This window comes from Equus asinus, chromosome 8, assembly GCF_041296235.1.
Source record: "Equus asinus isolate D_3611 breed Donkey chromosome 8, EquAss-T2T_v2, whole genome shotgun sequence".
NCBI classification, from domain to species: domain Eukaryota; kingdom Metazoa; phylum Chordata; class Mammalia; order Perissodactyla; family Equidae; genus Equus; species Equus asinus.
This window is the reverse complement of record NC_091797.1, coordinates 2,082,094-2,098,331: the sequence shown is the minus strand read 5'-3', so window position 1 is coordinate 2,098,331 and position 16,238 is coordinate 2,082,094. Positions and strand designations below refer to the sequence as shown.

The 16,238-nt window shown below is 38.8% G+C and overlaps 1 protein-coding gene across 14 annotated transcripts in view; it reads left to right on the top strand.

Moving 5' to 3' along the window:
- The window catches only part of FAM135A (family with sequence similarity 135 member A), a 113,042-nt gene that overhangs the window by 78,900 nt on the left and 17,904 nt on the right, over positions 1 to 16,238 (top strand). For 9 of the 14 annotated variants that reach the window (XR_011504910.1, XM_044776964.2, XM_070514617.1 and 6 more), the window contains 7 exons: positions 4,239 to 4,312; positions 6,157 to 6,311; positions 6,531 to 8,889; positions 10,370 to 10,530; positions 13,004 to 13,095; positions 13,604 to 13,701; positions 15,565 to 15,716. Coding sequence is in view for 13 of the 14 variants with exons in the window: in XM_044776964.2 (XP_044632899.2) it covers positions 4,239 to 4,312; positions 6,157 to 6,311; positions 6,531 to 8,889; positions 10,370 to 10,530; positions 13,004 to 13,095; positions 13,604 to 13,701; positions 15,565 to 15,716 (3,091 nt within the window). In the remaining variant the exon portion in view is untranslated. The remainder of the gene's footprint in view (positions 1 to 4,238; positions 4,313 to 6,156; positions 6,312 to 6,530; positions 8,890 to 10,369; positions 10,531 to 13,003; positions 13,096 to 13,603; positions 13,702 to 15,564; positions 15,717 to 16,238) is intronic. The other 5 variants (XM_044776974.2, XM_044776973.2, XM_044776968.2 and 2 more) reach the window with 3 other exon arrangements.

Genomic DNA, 16,238 nt, shown 5'->3' with positions numbered 1-16,238 from the left:
GCTCCCTACCTTCTGAAGAAGAGCGTACCGAACCTAATTTAGCCCGTTCAGAAGGATTTAGTTATCATTATGGATTTTATTTAATGTGCTCAACTTTAATACACTGGTGTTCTCTGCTACTAAAAAGGTCTGAATGTTAGATCCTCCACTAAACAGTCCCAGTTTATATTAATTTTTCATTTATCTGCTTTTTATGGGAATGTTCTAGGGTTTTTGCTTTTGTTCTTAAGGGAGGGCCTTTTTGTTTCAGCGCCAAGTTCTCAGCATTTCTTTAACTGCGTAGTATACATAGGAAGACTTATGCCTGTGTGTCTATATTCTGTGTATACCTGTGCCCGTGTGCACACCATGCGTGTAGACTTATGCCTGTGTGTCTATATTCTGTGTATACCTGTGCCTGTGTGTGCACACCATGCGTGTAGACTTATGCCTGTGTGTCTATATTCTGTGTATACCTGTGCCCGTGTGTGCACACCATGCGTGTAGACTTATGCCTGTGTGTGTATATTCTGTGTACACCTGTGCCCGTGTGTGCACACCATGCGTGTAGACTTATGCATGTGTGTGTATATTCTGTGTATACCTGTGCCTGTGTGTGTGCACACCATGCATGTAGACTTATGCCTATGTGTCTATATTCTGTGTACACCTGTGCCCATGTGTGCACACCATGCATGTAGACTTATGCCTGTGTGTGTATATTCTGTGTACACCTGTGCCCGTGTGTGCACACCATGCATGTAGACTTATGCCTGTGTGTGTATATTCTGTGTACACCTGTGCCTGTGTGTGCACACCTTGCGTGTAGACTTATGCCTGTGTGTGTATATTCTGTGTACACCTGTGCCTGTGTGTGCACACCATGCGTGTAGACTTATGCCTGTGTATGTATATTCTGTGTACACCTGTGCCCGTGTGTGCACACCATGCGTGTAGACTTATGCCTGTGTGTGTCTACATTCTGTGTATACCTGTGCCTGTGTGTGCACACCATGCGTGTAGACTTATGCCTGTGTGTGTCTACATTCTGTGTATACCTGTGCCTGTGTGTGCACACCATGCGTGTAGACTTATGCCTGTGTGTGTATATTCTGTGTACACCTGTGCCTGTGTGTGCACACCATGCGTGTAGACTTATGCCTGTGTGTCTACATTCTGTGTACACCTGTGCCCGTGTGTGTGCACCATGCATGTAGACTTATGCCTGTGTGTCTACATTCTGTGTACACCTGTGCCTGTGTGTGCACACCACGCATGTAACTTATGCCTGTGTGTGTATATTCTGTGTATACCTGTGCCCGTGTGTGCACACCATGCATGTAGACTTATGCATGTGTGTCTGTATTCTGTGTATACCTGTGCCCGTGTGCGCACACCATGCATGTAGACTTATGCCTGTGTGTCTACATTCTGTGTATACCTGTGCCCATGTGTGTGCACCATGCGTGTAGACTTATGCCTGTGTGTCTACATTCTGTGTACACCTGTGCCCGTGTGTGTGCACCATGCATGTAGACTTATGCCTGTGTGTCTACATTCTGTGTACACCTGTGCCCGTGTGTGTGCACCATGCATGTAGACTTATGCCTGTGTGTCTACATTCTGTGTACACCTGTGCCTGTGTGTGCACACCATGCATGTAGACTTATGCCTATGTGTCTATATTCTGTGTATACCTGTGCCCGTGTGTGCGCACCTTGCGTGTAGACTTATGCCTGTGTGTCTACATTCTGTGTACACCTGTGCCCGTGTGTGCACACCACGCATGTAACTTATGCCTGTGTGTGTACTGTGTATACTCTGTAGTTCTCCTTTTTCCTTTGTCTCATTTGCTCTTTGAAGTGCAGTGAGTTGCAAAACTAAAGAGCTTAAACCAGTTAGAATTGTATCTAGTAGTGAGTATAAATCAGCTTGTGTAAAAGGAGGCTTTAAAGTCTAATGCAAGGCGTGGTTCAGTAAACGTTTGTGAGGCTCCTGCCTTCTTCCAGGCAACATAGTTAATAAAGGAGATATTAGACCCTGCACTCAAGATTAGAATCTACCTGGACAGGCATGTATAAAATTATTATAATAATTATTATGTTATTAATAAATTACAGTAATTGCATTATCTTAATAATGAATCATAAATGCTATTTATTATAATTATAATAAGTACTATTAAAATTATTATAATACTGTTTAGCAATTTCAACAACATGTTAGAGAATACAGATGAACATCTAACTCTGTAAAGCGTTAATAAATACCCATTTTGATTGCTCAGAGGCTTTTCTTTAACCTCCTGGCATTTTGCCAAATTTTGAATAGTTGACATTGCCAAATGAGTGAATTTTTAAAAATTAGGGTGTGTACACAAAACTTATTTTACAAACATATATACCAAAGTAGTAATATATACTCTTGTCCATCATTTGAATTTGTAAATGTAACATTTTTTCTGTGTGAGTCTTTTGCCCAGAATTAAGCTGTGCTGCCATCAGGTGGCAGTCATACCTTAGATACGGCCACACAATACAGTTCATGGGCTTATTTGTTACACCTTGCCACAGCATGGAAGTCACAGCAGGAGAAAATTTAGACAGAGAACTTCGTATGAATGTGTAGAAGAAAGGAAAGACTTTCTGGTTACGGGGAGTCTCATAGCAGAAGGGAAGAGAGAAGTGGTTTGGAGCACAAAATTTGGAGTTTCTCAAGTCTTAATTTGAATCCCATGTTTATCGCTTGCTAGCTATGTTATCTTGGCCAAGTAATTAACCTCTTTGTGCCTGTTTTCTCACTTATTAAATGAAGATATAGCCACTTCATAGGGTTTTTATATGGTTTAAATTAAAGAATGAAAATAAAATGCTTAGCATAGAGCCTGGCAGGTACGATGTTGTCAAGAAATGATGGTTATTATTGCAGGAATCAGGGAAGGTAGGGAGAGAAGGAAATGAGCTGGTTTTGCAGACCCAGCTGCAACGCCAGGAATCCAGGTGACTTCAGGCTGCATGTCTTCACACCTTATAGCCCTCAAGGAAAATATCCCTAATGGACAGATAGGCAGATACTTTTCTTCATCTTTCCCTTAGTTTTGGAGAGGAAGGAGAGGCAGTTGGACAGCATTTGAAAGTAAAGACTCGAATGGCATCCTTCTCAAAGATGCCTCACACCTTCCTCTCCCCAGAGAGGAGACTTGTTCCTCTGAAGACCCAGTCTCATCTGCTCAGGGAAACAATTTAGCAACTCAGAAATTCAGCTGGCCACATCTTGATGACGAGTGTAATGTCTCCAATCTGTTGTACCTTTAAAACCAAAGAACCTTAAGTCAGGTTTCCTTTTAGGAAGGAATCTTGAATGTAATATAATTTCTTTCTCCTCCATGTACCTCAAAACAAAACATCTTTTCCATCTCCTTACTGTTGCTTCATGTTGCTCCAGTAGCTGACAAAGCCTTCCCTTGTATAATTGGAAATGAAAGGGTCAAAATGCAAATATGACAGAAGAAAATTCAGCTAGGTTGGACCAGTATTTACCAAGTAACATGTAACATGCTGAGATATAGGCTTTGGGGGATAACAGATGATCAAAACGTAGTTCCTACTCTAAAAAATATTACACGTTAAGAGGAGAGACAATTTGCTTATGCAGTTATTTTGAGGAAAAAGATGTGGTCAGTGCTATCATGACTATTATGATAGCTTATATTTATATACACTTTCCACATTACAAACTATATATGTTCGTATGACATGCATATGGTGTCTTGTTTGTTCTTCACAATAACCCCATATATAGAACAAGTATTAAGAGTAATGTGAAAGAGTCATCTGAGGCTCAAAGGTGAAATGCCCGAAGTCACAATGCTACTCAGTCATTCACTTGACTCAGCTGCATATACTTGGAGGCCTGACACATAGCATGGTGGAAGTGCAAGTGGCTTCTATCATTTTTCCCATATGCTGGACACTATTCTGGGTACCGGGAATGTAGTGGTGAATGTGACATACAAAATGTCTGTCTTCAAGGAAGACAAATGGTGGATCCATAATGTAAACCTAGATTTTTCATTGTGCATCCTGTTGTTTTTTTTGTTTCCTGCTGCACCAAAATGCAGTGCTTTGGCCACACTGAGGAGGGAGATAATTCTCACAGGGTGGTTATGGCTGTCCTGATGGAAGGGTTCTCTCCCTGCATCCTGTGCCTGAGTGACTTTAAACGTGCCGTGTTATTCATACTCCTGTTTGTAATTTCAGGTACGCAGATTCTCTGAGGCCTTCTTTTGTTTTGAACATCCCAGGGAAGCTGCCATTGCATACCAGGAACTTCAGTGAGTAGCATAAATCCAAAATTAAAATGATTTTGTTTCCTTTTACATAAGATAGCTATCTCAGAATTTATCAGTGATGTACAATATTTACAGTAGAAGAAATTAGGAGAATTTGAAGTTTAGAAATCCCATTTAATCAAATTGGGTCTAGTCTTCTGAATTACTTCATGAAAGATCCATTCCCTACATCAAGAAGCATGTTGCCCAGTTGCCACCTCCCTCCAGATCAGATCTGCTGTAACCTTGTCAGTCCCGTGCAACATTGGCTCCAGCCTTCCATTGGGCCAACTTGTAGCTTATTTTTGCAGATCAGAATCTCTCGTATTCATCATTATTTACTACAGAATTTCACAAGCAGTCTGACTGGCACTGCCTTCTGTTAGGTCATTGGTTTACAGTTAAAATATCCAGAATAGATATCATCCATTTTTCCTAATGATTATATTTAGATCTGGTTTTCTTTGTCTTTAAAGGCTATTTTGAGAAAATTATGCTGAGTGAAAAAAGCATAAAAGAGTAAATACTATGATTCTATTTATATGAAGTTCTGGAAGAGGCAAACTAAGGTGAAGAAAGTCAGAACAGTGGTTGTCTTGGGGTTGTTTGGGCTGGGAGTTTGACCAGAAAGACATGAGAGCACCCTCTGAAGAGATGGAACTGTTCTGTATCAGGTGTCCATTCGTCAGACTCTTACAGCTAAGATATGTGAATTATATGTCAAAAAAAGCTGTAAATAATAACAGAGTATGGGGTAAGTAGTGAGTGGAGGTGTAGATAAGAAGGCAAAATGAGATTGTTGGAGCTGAGTAAGGGGGTTTATTAATAAATACTATTCTCTTTGATTTGTTTGAAATTTTCTGTAAGGAAAGGTTTTTTGAAAAACTATTTGTGGGGCCCACCCGGTGGCATAGCGGTTAAGTTCGCATGTGCCACTTCAGGGGCCCGGGGTTCACTGATTCAGATCCACGTGCGGACATGGCACCACCTGGCAAGCCATGCTGTGGTAGGCGTCCCACATATGAAGTAGAGGAAGATGGGCATGATGTTAGCTCAGGGCCAGTCTTCCTCAGCAAAAAAGAGGAGGTTTGGCAGTGGATGTTAGCTCAGGGCTAATCTTCCTAAAAAAAAAAAAGAACTGTATTAGAAAGTTATACACCTTGTTTTAAATAGCTGTTAATTGTGTTCATCAATACATGTTAACTACAGCAGGAGCAATAAAACACATTTTTTTCGACACCATCATCAAATCATTAGTAGGCATTTGAGCTTTTGGTATTTCTCCTACATGCTGTTCTCAGCAAATGAGGAAGTTCAGACATTAAGCATAGATAACTCACTTTGAAGTGACATTAAAAAGTATGGAAGAGGGGCTGGCCCCGTGGCCGAGTGGTTAAGTTCGCGCGCTCTGCTGCAGGCGGCCCAGTGTTTCGTTGGTTCGAATCCTGGGCGTGGACATGGCACTGCTCATCAAACCACGCTGAGGCAGCGTCCCACATGCCACAACTAGAAGGACCCACAACTAAGAATATACAACTATGTACTGGGGGGCTTTGGGGAGAAAAAAGGAAAAAATAAAATCTTTAAAAAAAAAAAAGTATAGAAGAATGTAATAGGAATTAATTGAATAGTTTATCATCAGACCATAATTTTATGTCAGTAATTTGTCAAGAAACCATAATTTCCATTTTACCAGTTTTGATCTCTGATCAAGGATCTCTTCCACAAGGAGGTTGTATCTTGAGGAAGGGGTAAGAATGGTGAGGGGAGGGGGAAGGTGGAGTCTGGAAGGTGGCAGTGGATGTAATTTTTTTGAATTACAGTCTGACGTCAGCAATGTTTTTCAGTGCTCAGAGTCATCTACAGATGTGCACCGCTATCAAAAATACTTCCTTCTGCAGTTCTCTTCCACCCCTACCCATTGAATGTAGTGAATTAGATGGAGATCTCAATTCATTACCTATAATCTTTGAAGATAGGTATTTAGATTCAGTTATTGAAGGTAAGTATAATTTAACTAAAATATGTAAGTTGTGTGTCACTTTCAGTATATTCTTCCTTTTATATGTAAAACCATTCCCTAACGTGGGGCTGTTTTGTCCCCCCTCCAGTTTCATTTATTTTTGAGGATATTAGAAAGTTATAGTCAGAAAAAGTAGTCTTAATCATATGAGTTCTCACACCTTGTTTAAACCTGAATCTTTTTTTCTTTGGATAAAAGACTTAGATGCACCCTGGATGGGAGTTCAGAATCTTCAGAGATCAGAGTCCAGTAGAATGGATAAATGTGAGACTGAAGAAAGCTCTCTAGCTGGACTTGCTAGCCCAGAGTTCACAGTCAGACCTGCTGGTGCCTCCAGTTTTTGGTATACAGAAGGTGAAGAACAGCTAACAAAATGTCTGAAAGGAAAGAATGAAGAATCAAATAAATCCAAGGTTAAGGTTACTAAGCTCATGAAAACAATGAAACCTGAAAACACAAAAAAATTAATAAAACAGAACTCTAAGGATTCTGTGGTTTTGGTAGGCTACAAATGCTTGAAAAGTACAGCATCAAATGATCTCTTTAAATGCTCAGAAGGCAATCCTTCACATAGTCAGAAGGAAGGTCTGGATCCCACGATATGTGGATATAATTTTGACCTAAAGACCTACAACAGACAGACAAGTCAAAAGGAAGCTAGCTTTTTGCCAACTAATACAGAGAGAACTGAACAAAAGTCTCCAGATATTGAAAATATGCAGCCAGACCTGTTTGATCCTTTGAACTCTGGCAGCCTAAATCTTTGTGCAAATTTGTCCATTTCAGGTAAACTTGATACCTCCCAGGACGATAATGAAATTACACAAGTGGAGCACAATGTGGCAGCTAGAAGTTCCTCAGAGGATTTCCATGATCAGCAAACGCCATCGGCAGGAGTTAGAACCATTGAAGTAAAGCCCTGTGACAAAGACCCTTTCAGTGGCGAGAAAGTAACTGTTAAAATAGGACCTTGGACAGAGCCTCGACTAGATGAAATGCTGGTGGACAATTTACAGCTACCCAACTTTGAGTCCTTAGAATCTAATGGTAAATCTAAATCTATAGACATAACACTTGAGAAGGAAGCTTTGCAGGAAGCAAAGTGTCGTTCTGTCGGAGAGCCGTTAGCTAAGTTAAGAAGTAATCAACCTGCTGCCTCTGCGAAAGAATATCATGTGGTAGTGAGTGCAGATGCAATTAAGTTACCAGATGGTAATGCCACATACGCCTCATCTAGATTTTCAGATTCAGGGGTTGAGAGTGAACCAAGTTCTTTTGCAGCACATCCAAACCCTGACGTAGTATTTGAAGTTGTGCAGGGGCAAGGCCCTTCCCCCACTGAGAGGGTGTTTCCTCCGCTTTTGATGAGGGCTGACGCCAGCGTGAAGCTTTCACTAGGCAGTCACTGCACTGAGAGCACCAGCGCTCTAAGTGAGGTGCAGTCGTCTCTGACGTCCATCAACTCACTGCCGTCTGACGATGAGCTGTCGCCTGAGGAAAGCTCTAGGAAACCTGTTGCACCTGAATGCCACCTAAGTGATAGCAAAACTGTGTTAAATCTAGGGACAGTTGATTTGCCAAAATGTGACAATAGTAAAAAGTCAAGCATTATTTTGCAACAGCAGAGTGTCGTATTTTCAGGGCATTTGGACAATGAAGCTGTAGCAATACATCCCTTAAATTCAAGCACTAAAGACCCTTTACAATTTATTTTTTCAGATGAAGATACTTCCAGTGATGTGAAAAGTAGGTGCAGCTCCAAACCTAACTTGGACACTGTGTGCAAAGACTCTCGGAGTCCTGATAGACCTGGCAACCCTGCAGGGGCAGCAAGTGCATTGGCTTCAAATCTGGTCTGCTTAGGCACCCCTTGTGTCGTTTCAGGCTCCATTTCTACTAATACAGAAGTTGGTGAAGATAGAACTGTGAAAAGGAAAAATAGTGATGCATTAAATCTCAAACAAATAAACTTGGAAGTCCCTACAGTTAAAAATGAAGCTCCTCTGGGTACAAGTGACCCTTTTTCAGCCAGTCCTGATATGGTAAAAGAAGGGCTTGTAGAAAATTATTTTGGCTCTCAAAGCAGTACGGATATTTCTGACACATGTGCTGTTAGCTACAGCCATTCAGTTAGCCCTCAGAAGGAAACTTCTAAGAGAGAAATGAGTACGCTTCAGCAGGAACAGGGTAAAGAGGATGAGGAGGAAGAGCAGGATCAACAAATGGTCCAGAACGGGTATTATGAGGAAACCGAAGCCTCAGCTTTGGGGGGGACAGTAAGTGCTCGCTATACAAACAGAGGTGCACCAGAAGAAGACAGACTTGTCACCTCTGAAAAAATAAACAGTGGCTATCTGAGGGATGCTATAAATGTGCCTACTGTCTGTACTTCTGGTTGTTTGTCTTTCCCGTCCGCACCACGAGAGTCTCCTTGTAGTGTTAAGCATTCATCTAAAAGTAAGTGTGATGCCATTACAAAGCAGCCTAGCAGCACTGGTTACAGCCTCACGTCATCGGTGTCCTGGTATGAAAATTCACCAAAACCTCAAATACAAGCGTAAGTAATGGAGCACAGCAGCATGCGCTACTAAGTATGTAGAGAGAACGTATATATATTTCTCTGGTAACATGTACATTTCGTGTTCTCTACTTTCTGTAATACAAAAAGTGCTTCTGTGATTAGCTGTCTAAAATGGGGAAGTGACTTCAGTACACTCTTTGACAGGCCTATATTTCCCCATATGATTGTCCTGTTCTATAGGCTAGACATTTCTGATACAAATTTTACATTGATAGTTTTATGTTAAAAGTATGGAATAATTGAGGTTAAAACCATTTATTTCATCAGTACCTTATTTCTCCCTGATTAACTCCCAGAAACAAGTAAGGTTTTGTAAGTGCACCTAGCAAATAAGGACAATATTAGGTGATGAATAATAGGTTAGTAAAGACTTGCTGAACCTTCCACACCAGCTTGCGTTGGCTAAGTCAGTGGTTCCCAGAATTGAGATTTCATGGACCAGTAGAATATCCAGAAAAATGTGAGGATGACATAAATTTACTAGCATGGCACTCTTCTCAAAATATTCTGCCTCACTCCAGGCAGAGTCATAATCACTGGAGTGAAAGCTCTGGGCGTGCCTACAACAGGTCTTTAAAGTTCCTAGATTATTCTGAGTTATGTAGTTAAGATCCACAGTGCCCAAAGCTCGTGAAACCAGAGAGGAGAATTGTGACGTGCTGGGAAGCTGAGGGCAGACCACCTCTGGGCACCTCACACTGTTTGTGGAACACTGAGGAAAACAGTGGTGTGACGAGTGCTGACGAGTGGCTTCACTCGGTGCACCCTGCTCCAGTGAGTGTTCATCAGCTTTCTTGAGTCCAAATGGTACAATCTTAAATAGTTAATAATTGTTTGTGTTTACAGTCCCCAAGTTGATTAGATCTGTCAGTCATTCCAAGTGAGTGTGTGCCACCAATTATGTTTAGTCACGTCTCCCTCTTAATTCTGCTGCTTGTTGGTATTTTGAGAGAAAAATACAAATAACCTAATCTACTGCACACTGTAACCACCACTCTTGCTGTTAGGCTTTGTAGAACAGCTCCTTCCCTTCCGCTTATGTAGGGTTAAAAAGGAGCAGACAGGATAAGATTTGATTACAGGATAAGCATCAGATAGTCATCTTTCCAGAACTTCTCCCAGCTTTTCTATGCATACAATGTAAAATTTTGTAGAAAACATAACTCCACTCCTAATATTTTCTTAGTTGATTTCAAGTTTAAAAGAATATTTTTAGGTGATTTCAGGTTTAAAGTATTCCTTGTATTTGATCAGAATAGGTACTAAAAATAGTAAAGAAAATTACTCTCTGATTTCTCAATCATTCAGGTGATCCCACGCATTTTCATTATTTTAAAACCGAATATTGTTAGATTTCCTCTTCTGCAGTTCTCTAAATTCAGCAGATTGTCTTTTTGGCTCTAAAAATGGAATATAATACTTACTAAAGAGTATCTTTTGTAATATTTTGCTTCAGCTTTCTCCAGGCAAAGGAAGAACTGAAACAACTTAAACTGCCTGGATTCATGTACAGTGATGTTCCCCTGCTGGCGTCCTCCGTCCCTTACTTCAGCATGGACGAAGAGGACGGCTCTGAAGAGGGAGTGCATCTCATTGTCTGTGTGCATGGTCTAGATGGTAGGCAACGCCTGTTGATGTAACCCATGGCAATTCAGTGTGCGTTCTTTTCCTAATAGAGCTCATTTAGTTCTATTAAATCTTGGAACTGAAAAAAAGATTTTTAAATTGTTAAATTAATTGAATCTTAAATACATTCTAAAACAGAAATATGCTTAACATTGCTAAGTGTAATATTAGATTTCCTTTTAAGTAAATTTTCCATGGGACTGATATCCATGTGCCAGCATTTTATTTATTTTGACTCTGCATTTTTCTCTTTTCTCTCTTCTCGTTGCTGTTGTCAGCTGTCACCTCATGGCAATCATTGTGTCTCCCTTTGATAGTCTTCCTAGTTCCCTTTTAGCTTGATGCTCTAAAACCCTTATGAGCTAGAAAAATCAATACCTCAGAATTAAAGATTCACTAATTAATTAGGGTATAATTTAAATTCTAAATACCTGGCTTTAGTGCTATGGTTTTATGATAATTATTTTGGCTACTCATCAGACTTTTTTTCTAGATTAGGTACTATGTTAGAAGATGCCAAATATCTCTAGACTGCAAAGGATTACTGTATTAGAATGTGATTCCATAAGAAGAAATTGACAAAAGAGTTTATGGATTATAAGAGTATAAACATGGGTCTGAGCTGATAACTTCTCATGAAATTGGAGATTTTTCTTTAAAAAAAAAAACTGACTCTCAAGAAATAAACTACCTCCCATGCTAAACTCTTCCTCCCCAATAATAAAATTTCAAAGAATTATCCCCCAAGAAAGACGTCTTGGCCCAGTAGAATCTCTGGCAAATTATTCTTAGAAATTTTCAAGAAATACATTATCTCCATGTTATATAAATTATTCCAGAATAATAGAAAAAAAGATGGAATGCAGCTCATTTTATTCCTTAAAGTTAGCCTAACTTTGTTACCAAATCTGAAAAAGGTATCAAACCCACACCCCAAAAAATAGTAGATCAATCTGACATGAATACACTTAATAAAACTCTAGCAATATTGTAGAAAATATATAAATAAAACTTTAAGAAAGACCTATTGGAAGTAGAATCGATATATTAAAGTCACTAAAACAAATAGGATTTAATTCCCAGGATGCACAGATAAGTAATTATAAAGAAATTGATTAATAAAATACACTACATCAGCGAATCAAGTAAGAAACTGTTGATAAAATTCAATATCCATTCCCAGTTATGATAACTAAGTGCCAGACTTTAACCCTAAAATAGCGCTAGTCTAGTTCTTTAATGTGATTAAGCAGATATATTTCCAGCCGGTGGAGAAAACACACTTAGTAGTGAAACACAGAGGTGTTCCTTTTGAAATCAAGGATAAAAGTTATCGGGGCCGGCCCGGTGGCCAGTGGTTAAGTTTTCGCGCTCCGCTTCCATGGCCCAGGGTTTCACCAGTTCGAATCCTGAGCACAGACATGGCACCGCTCATCAGGCCATGCTGAGGCGGCATCCCACATGGCACAACTAGAAGGACCCACAACTAAAAATGCACAACTATGTACTGGGGGGCTTTGGGGAGAAAAAGGAAAAATTAAAATCTCTTTTAAAAAAAAGGAATGGGAGCCAGCTCCGTGGCCGAGTGGTTAATTAAGTTCGCGTGTTCCGCTGCCGCGGCCCAGGGTTTGGATCCTGGGCGCGGACATGGCACCGGTCGTCAGGCCACGTTGAGGCGGCGTCCTGCATCCTACAACTAGAAGGACCTGCAACTAAGATATACAGCTATGTACTGGGGGGGGTGGGGGGGGTTGGGAAATAAAGCAGGGAAAAAAAAAAGGAATAAAAGTTATCTCAGTGCGTGAAATATTTAAAACATGTAAATATTAGAAGAGTAAAGTAAAAATTCAACAATTGATAATGATATATTTATAGTCCTAAGTAAAACAAAGGAATTAACTAAAAAAGACACTAAACTAATTTTTGGAGGTAATAAATACATTTATGTATTATATCTAGATTTTAAATATTTTATATTTATAGATATCTTTTAAGTTAGTAATTAAAAGATACTATCTTAGATTATTTAACTGGATTTTTATTTCTGTCCGTCTGTCCCAGTACCATCAAAGGAAAAGCCGCAGATTAAATCTCTATCAGAATGCATCCAGGGTTTGTGAAACCATGGCCTGGAGTGGTGCTGTGGGGAGCCCTCAGTCACTCACCCCCTGCTCCAGCCAGCGTCCCGGAGTGAGCCCTATCAGCTGAACACACCGATAGCCAGGAGGGGAAAGCGTCGGTGTGACTAAGCTCCCTCAGAAACAGACTGTCGAAAGACATTGTCTGGCTGATGGAGATCAGCTTTGACACACAAGTCGAGGACTGTTTGAGAGTGCCTTGTCTGTTCATGACCGGCGTAGGCCACATGCTTGTCTTCAGGAGCTGTAAAATACATGAGCACGCGCTTCGTACCTTTAACTCTCTCATCCTTTACACATAATTACTCATTTTCTTCAATTTCTAGGAAACAGTGCAGATCTCCGATTAGTAAAAACTTACATTGAACTTGGACTACCTGGGGGAAGAATTGATTTTCTTATGTCTGAGAGAAATCAGGTACAATATGGTGGTGTTTTCAGTGGGAGCAAACACTTTTGTACTAGTTTCTGCGTAAATATTTGCTTCGTACAAAGTGTAGTAGTAGAAATAATTTTTCTGATTTCTATGAAATTTAACATTAATGCATATTCCAAAGAAGTAAAAATGATTTTACAGTTCAGCTTATGAACTATTCACAAGTGCAGAAATTTCTAGAATTTCACATTTCTATGAGAGAGTTCATTAATTAAATCATTATAAATAATCTTACATTAAATGCTGGTGGTGAGCTAAACAATTAAATAACAAAATGAGGCAAGTGTTAGTAAGAGCACTGAACATTTTTTCCCCTAGATATTCACTCTTTTTGCTCATTTTAATATAATGAATATTACATTCACTAACTTCTCTAAACACTGGTCTTAACCATATTTTTAATACCTAAATTAAAAATAATGTTTCTACTCAGTTTTTCATGTGATTTTATATATTCAGTATGTAATGTGTCTGTCTTGCTTTTGTTTAGAATGATACTTTTGCTGATTTTGATAGCATGACTGATCGCCTTCTGGATGAGATAATACAATATATTCAGATATATAGTCTAACAATCTCAAAAATAAGGTAACATAATATTATATATTTATTTTATATCTCTATGAATTATGGAAAAACTAAACAGAATTTGTGGTACTTTTGTTGTCCTGTTATGACCTGTAGGAGACCACAACTCAAATTAACTAATTCAAAGAGAAAAGAAAAAATTAAAAGATTTTAGGGAAAGACCACATGTTGTACTATTCTGTTTATATAAATTGTGCAGAACTGGGAAATCTGTAGAGACAGAAGTTGGTTCGTGATTACCAGGGAAGGGGAGACAAGTTACGGGGTATTTTTTGAGGTGGCGAAAATGTTCTACAATTTCTTGTGGTGACGGTAGCACAACTCTGTGACTACACTGAAAATCATGGAATTGTACACTTTAAATGGGTGAATTGTAATGGTCTGAATCATATCTCAGTGAAGCTGTTATCACAAGGAACGGTTATAGGGCAATGGATGTATGGAAACAAAGGAAACAACAAAAACCCGTTCCAGGTTTCGTGACTGCACTTTATCAGTCAGTTTTCCACAAGCAAGAGATGATGGTCAAACCAGTATGTCTCATGATTAAAGCAGTGTCATGTGTAGACATGGGAGAGAGAAAAGTGTTTGTTTCTTCTAGTCCAGTAGGAATTAAAGAAAAAGTCTAAACTAACCTTCCTGCGTCAGAAAGAGTGAAATAAGCTGTTTACCTTCGTACCCACTGGGTGGGAGGAGGAAGCTGGCTGTGTGCTGTCGGCTTTTGTAGACTTTGGTTCAGGTTTGAAGGTGGAATAGGAACTGAGAGAGAGAAGCAGGTTTCATTTGAAGTCATTTTTTAAAAACAGAATTCTGTTAAAAATGGGGGAAAGTGCAAGTATGTTGGGGGGAGGAGAGATTGTTTTCTTGTTCTAATTATTCTCTGCATTGATGGATTTTAAAATACTGTTTGTTTACTAAATTTCCTGCAGTGATCTTATAATCCTTTTATTCATTTATTATGATGAGAAAATAGTATATTATTTCAATTTTTTCATTCATCCACAAAAGTGTTCCCTCTTTTGGGTTAGATTGTCAGTTATAATCAATCATTATCCAAAAGCTCGATCAGATTGATTGAGGACTGTTAGTTAGCATCATAACTCTCACCCCACAGCTTTAGGAACTTCAGCTTGGGCGGGAAGTCTATCCTGAGCTGCTCACGGGTCCGTCTGTGAGCCAGAGTTGAGCAGCTGTCGGGCTATCTCACTGTTGATTGTCCCCAGCGGTTCATGTACCATCTGTTGTGAATAATGCTAAGCAGAAGGCTCTTCTGATTTAAACTATTCCTTAATAAAGGTCAGGTGCTTTATAAATATTAGTTATTCTCTTGGTATAATCTTAGACTTACGGTAGGAAAATGCACATATTTAACTTGAAAGTACTTAGTCAAAGAACTCTCCCACTTTGGAGTGTAGACCAGAGAATAAGAGTAACAGGTATGTAATTTCTCCCAAGTCGTCCTTTATAGGTACAGTTTCATTATTTTGTTTTAAAGCATTACTTAACAAGTAAATAATTGGTGTGTGTGCCTAAGGAGGCAAATTTATCATCTAGTCAATGTATTGTTACTTTTAAAATGTTTTTATTGCTAAGCAATTATAATCTATGAGTAAAAATTTTCTGATAGTAGCTTGTTTCTATGGAGTAAGCATTTAAATTATATAATAATGGGAATTTTCTACTACATTCTCAATTTTTTCCTTCAAAATGTGTTACATCTTTCAAAGTATCAAACCGTAATTTTAAACATATTAGAAATTTTCAAATTCTTAGTATTTCATGTCTGTGTATAGTGGTTTCAGCTTTGATTTTTGTTTTTAAAACTAACACTACGGGAGAAATGTCATTTTTTTCCTCTTGAAGCTTTATTGGACATTCTCTGGGCAATTTAATAATCCGTTCTGTGCTCACGAGGCCGAGGTTTCAGTATTACCTTGACAGGCTCCACACCTTCCTCTCCCTCTCTGGGCCTCACCTTGGGACGCTCTACAACAGCAGCGCCCTTGTGAATACAGGTAAAACGTTTATTGTGTGGTATAAAAAATAGGCATGGGGAGAAAATCTAAGTACAAATTTAACCTTTTCTAGTGTTTACTTTAGAACTGACTTGTAACATACTTGGAATTTCATGAAACAGAAGATGTAACAATTTTTCTGTTTTGTCATGCATATGAAATAAGCTGATAAAAGTCATCTCAGAAAATGGATATTATCATATTGAGATGATAATTGTCAAAAGTCAGAAGAGCATTTTTTCTTTTTTGTATTAAACTGTCTAAATATTTTCAGCAAATGTTTATCTTATAAACATGCTATTCTGTTGTTCCATTAGTTGAGCAGATTACAGATATCTATATTTAATATATTATAAAGTTATAAAGTATTTTATGCAGAATATTAACTCTGATTTTGGTTTCGTAACAATAGAGGGATATTTTGAGAAAATACATTCTAAAATTTTTAAAGAAATTAAAATGAATGTTGAGGCCCCAATTTTTATTAGAATAAATAAATATTTTCATTAAGAAAGATCTGGT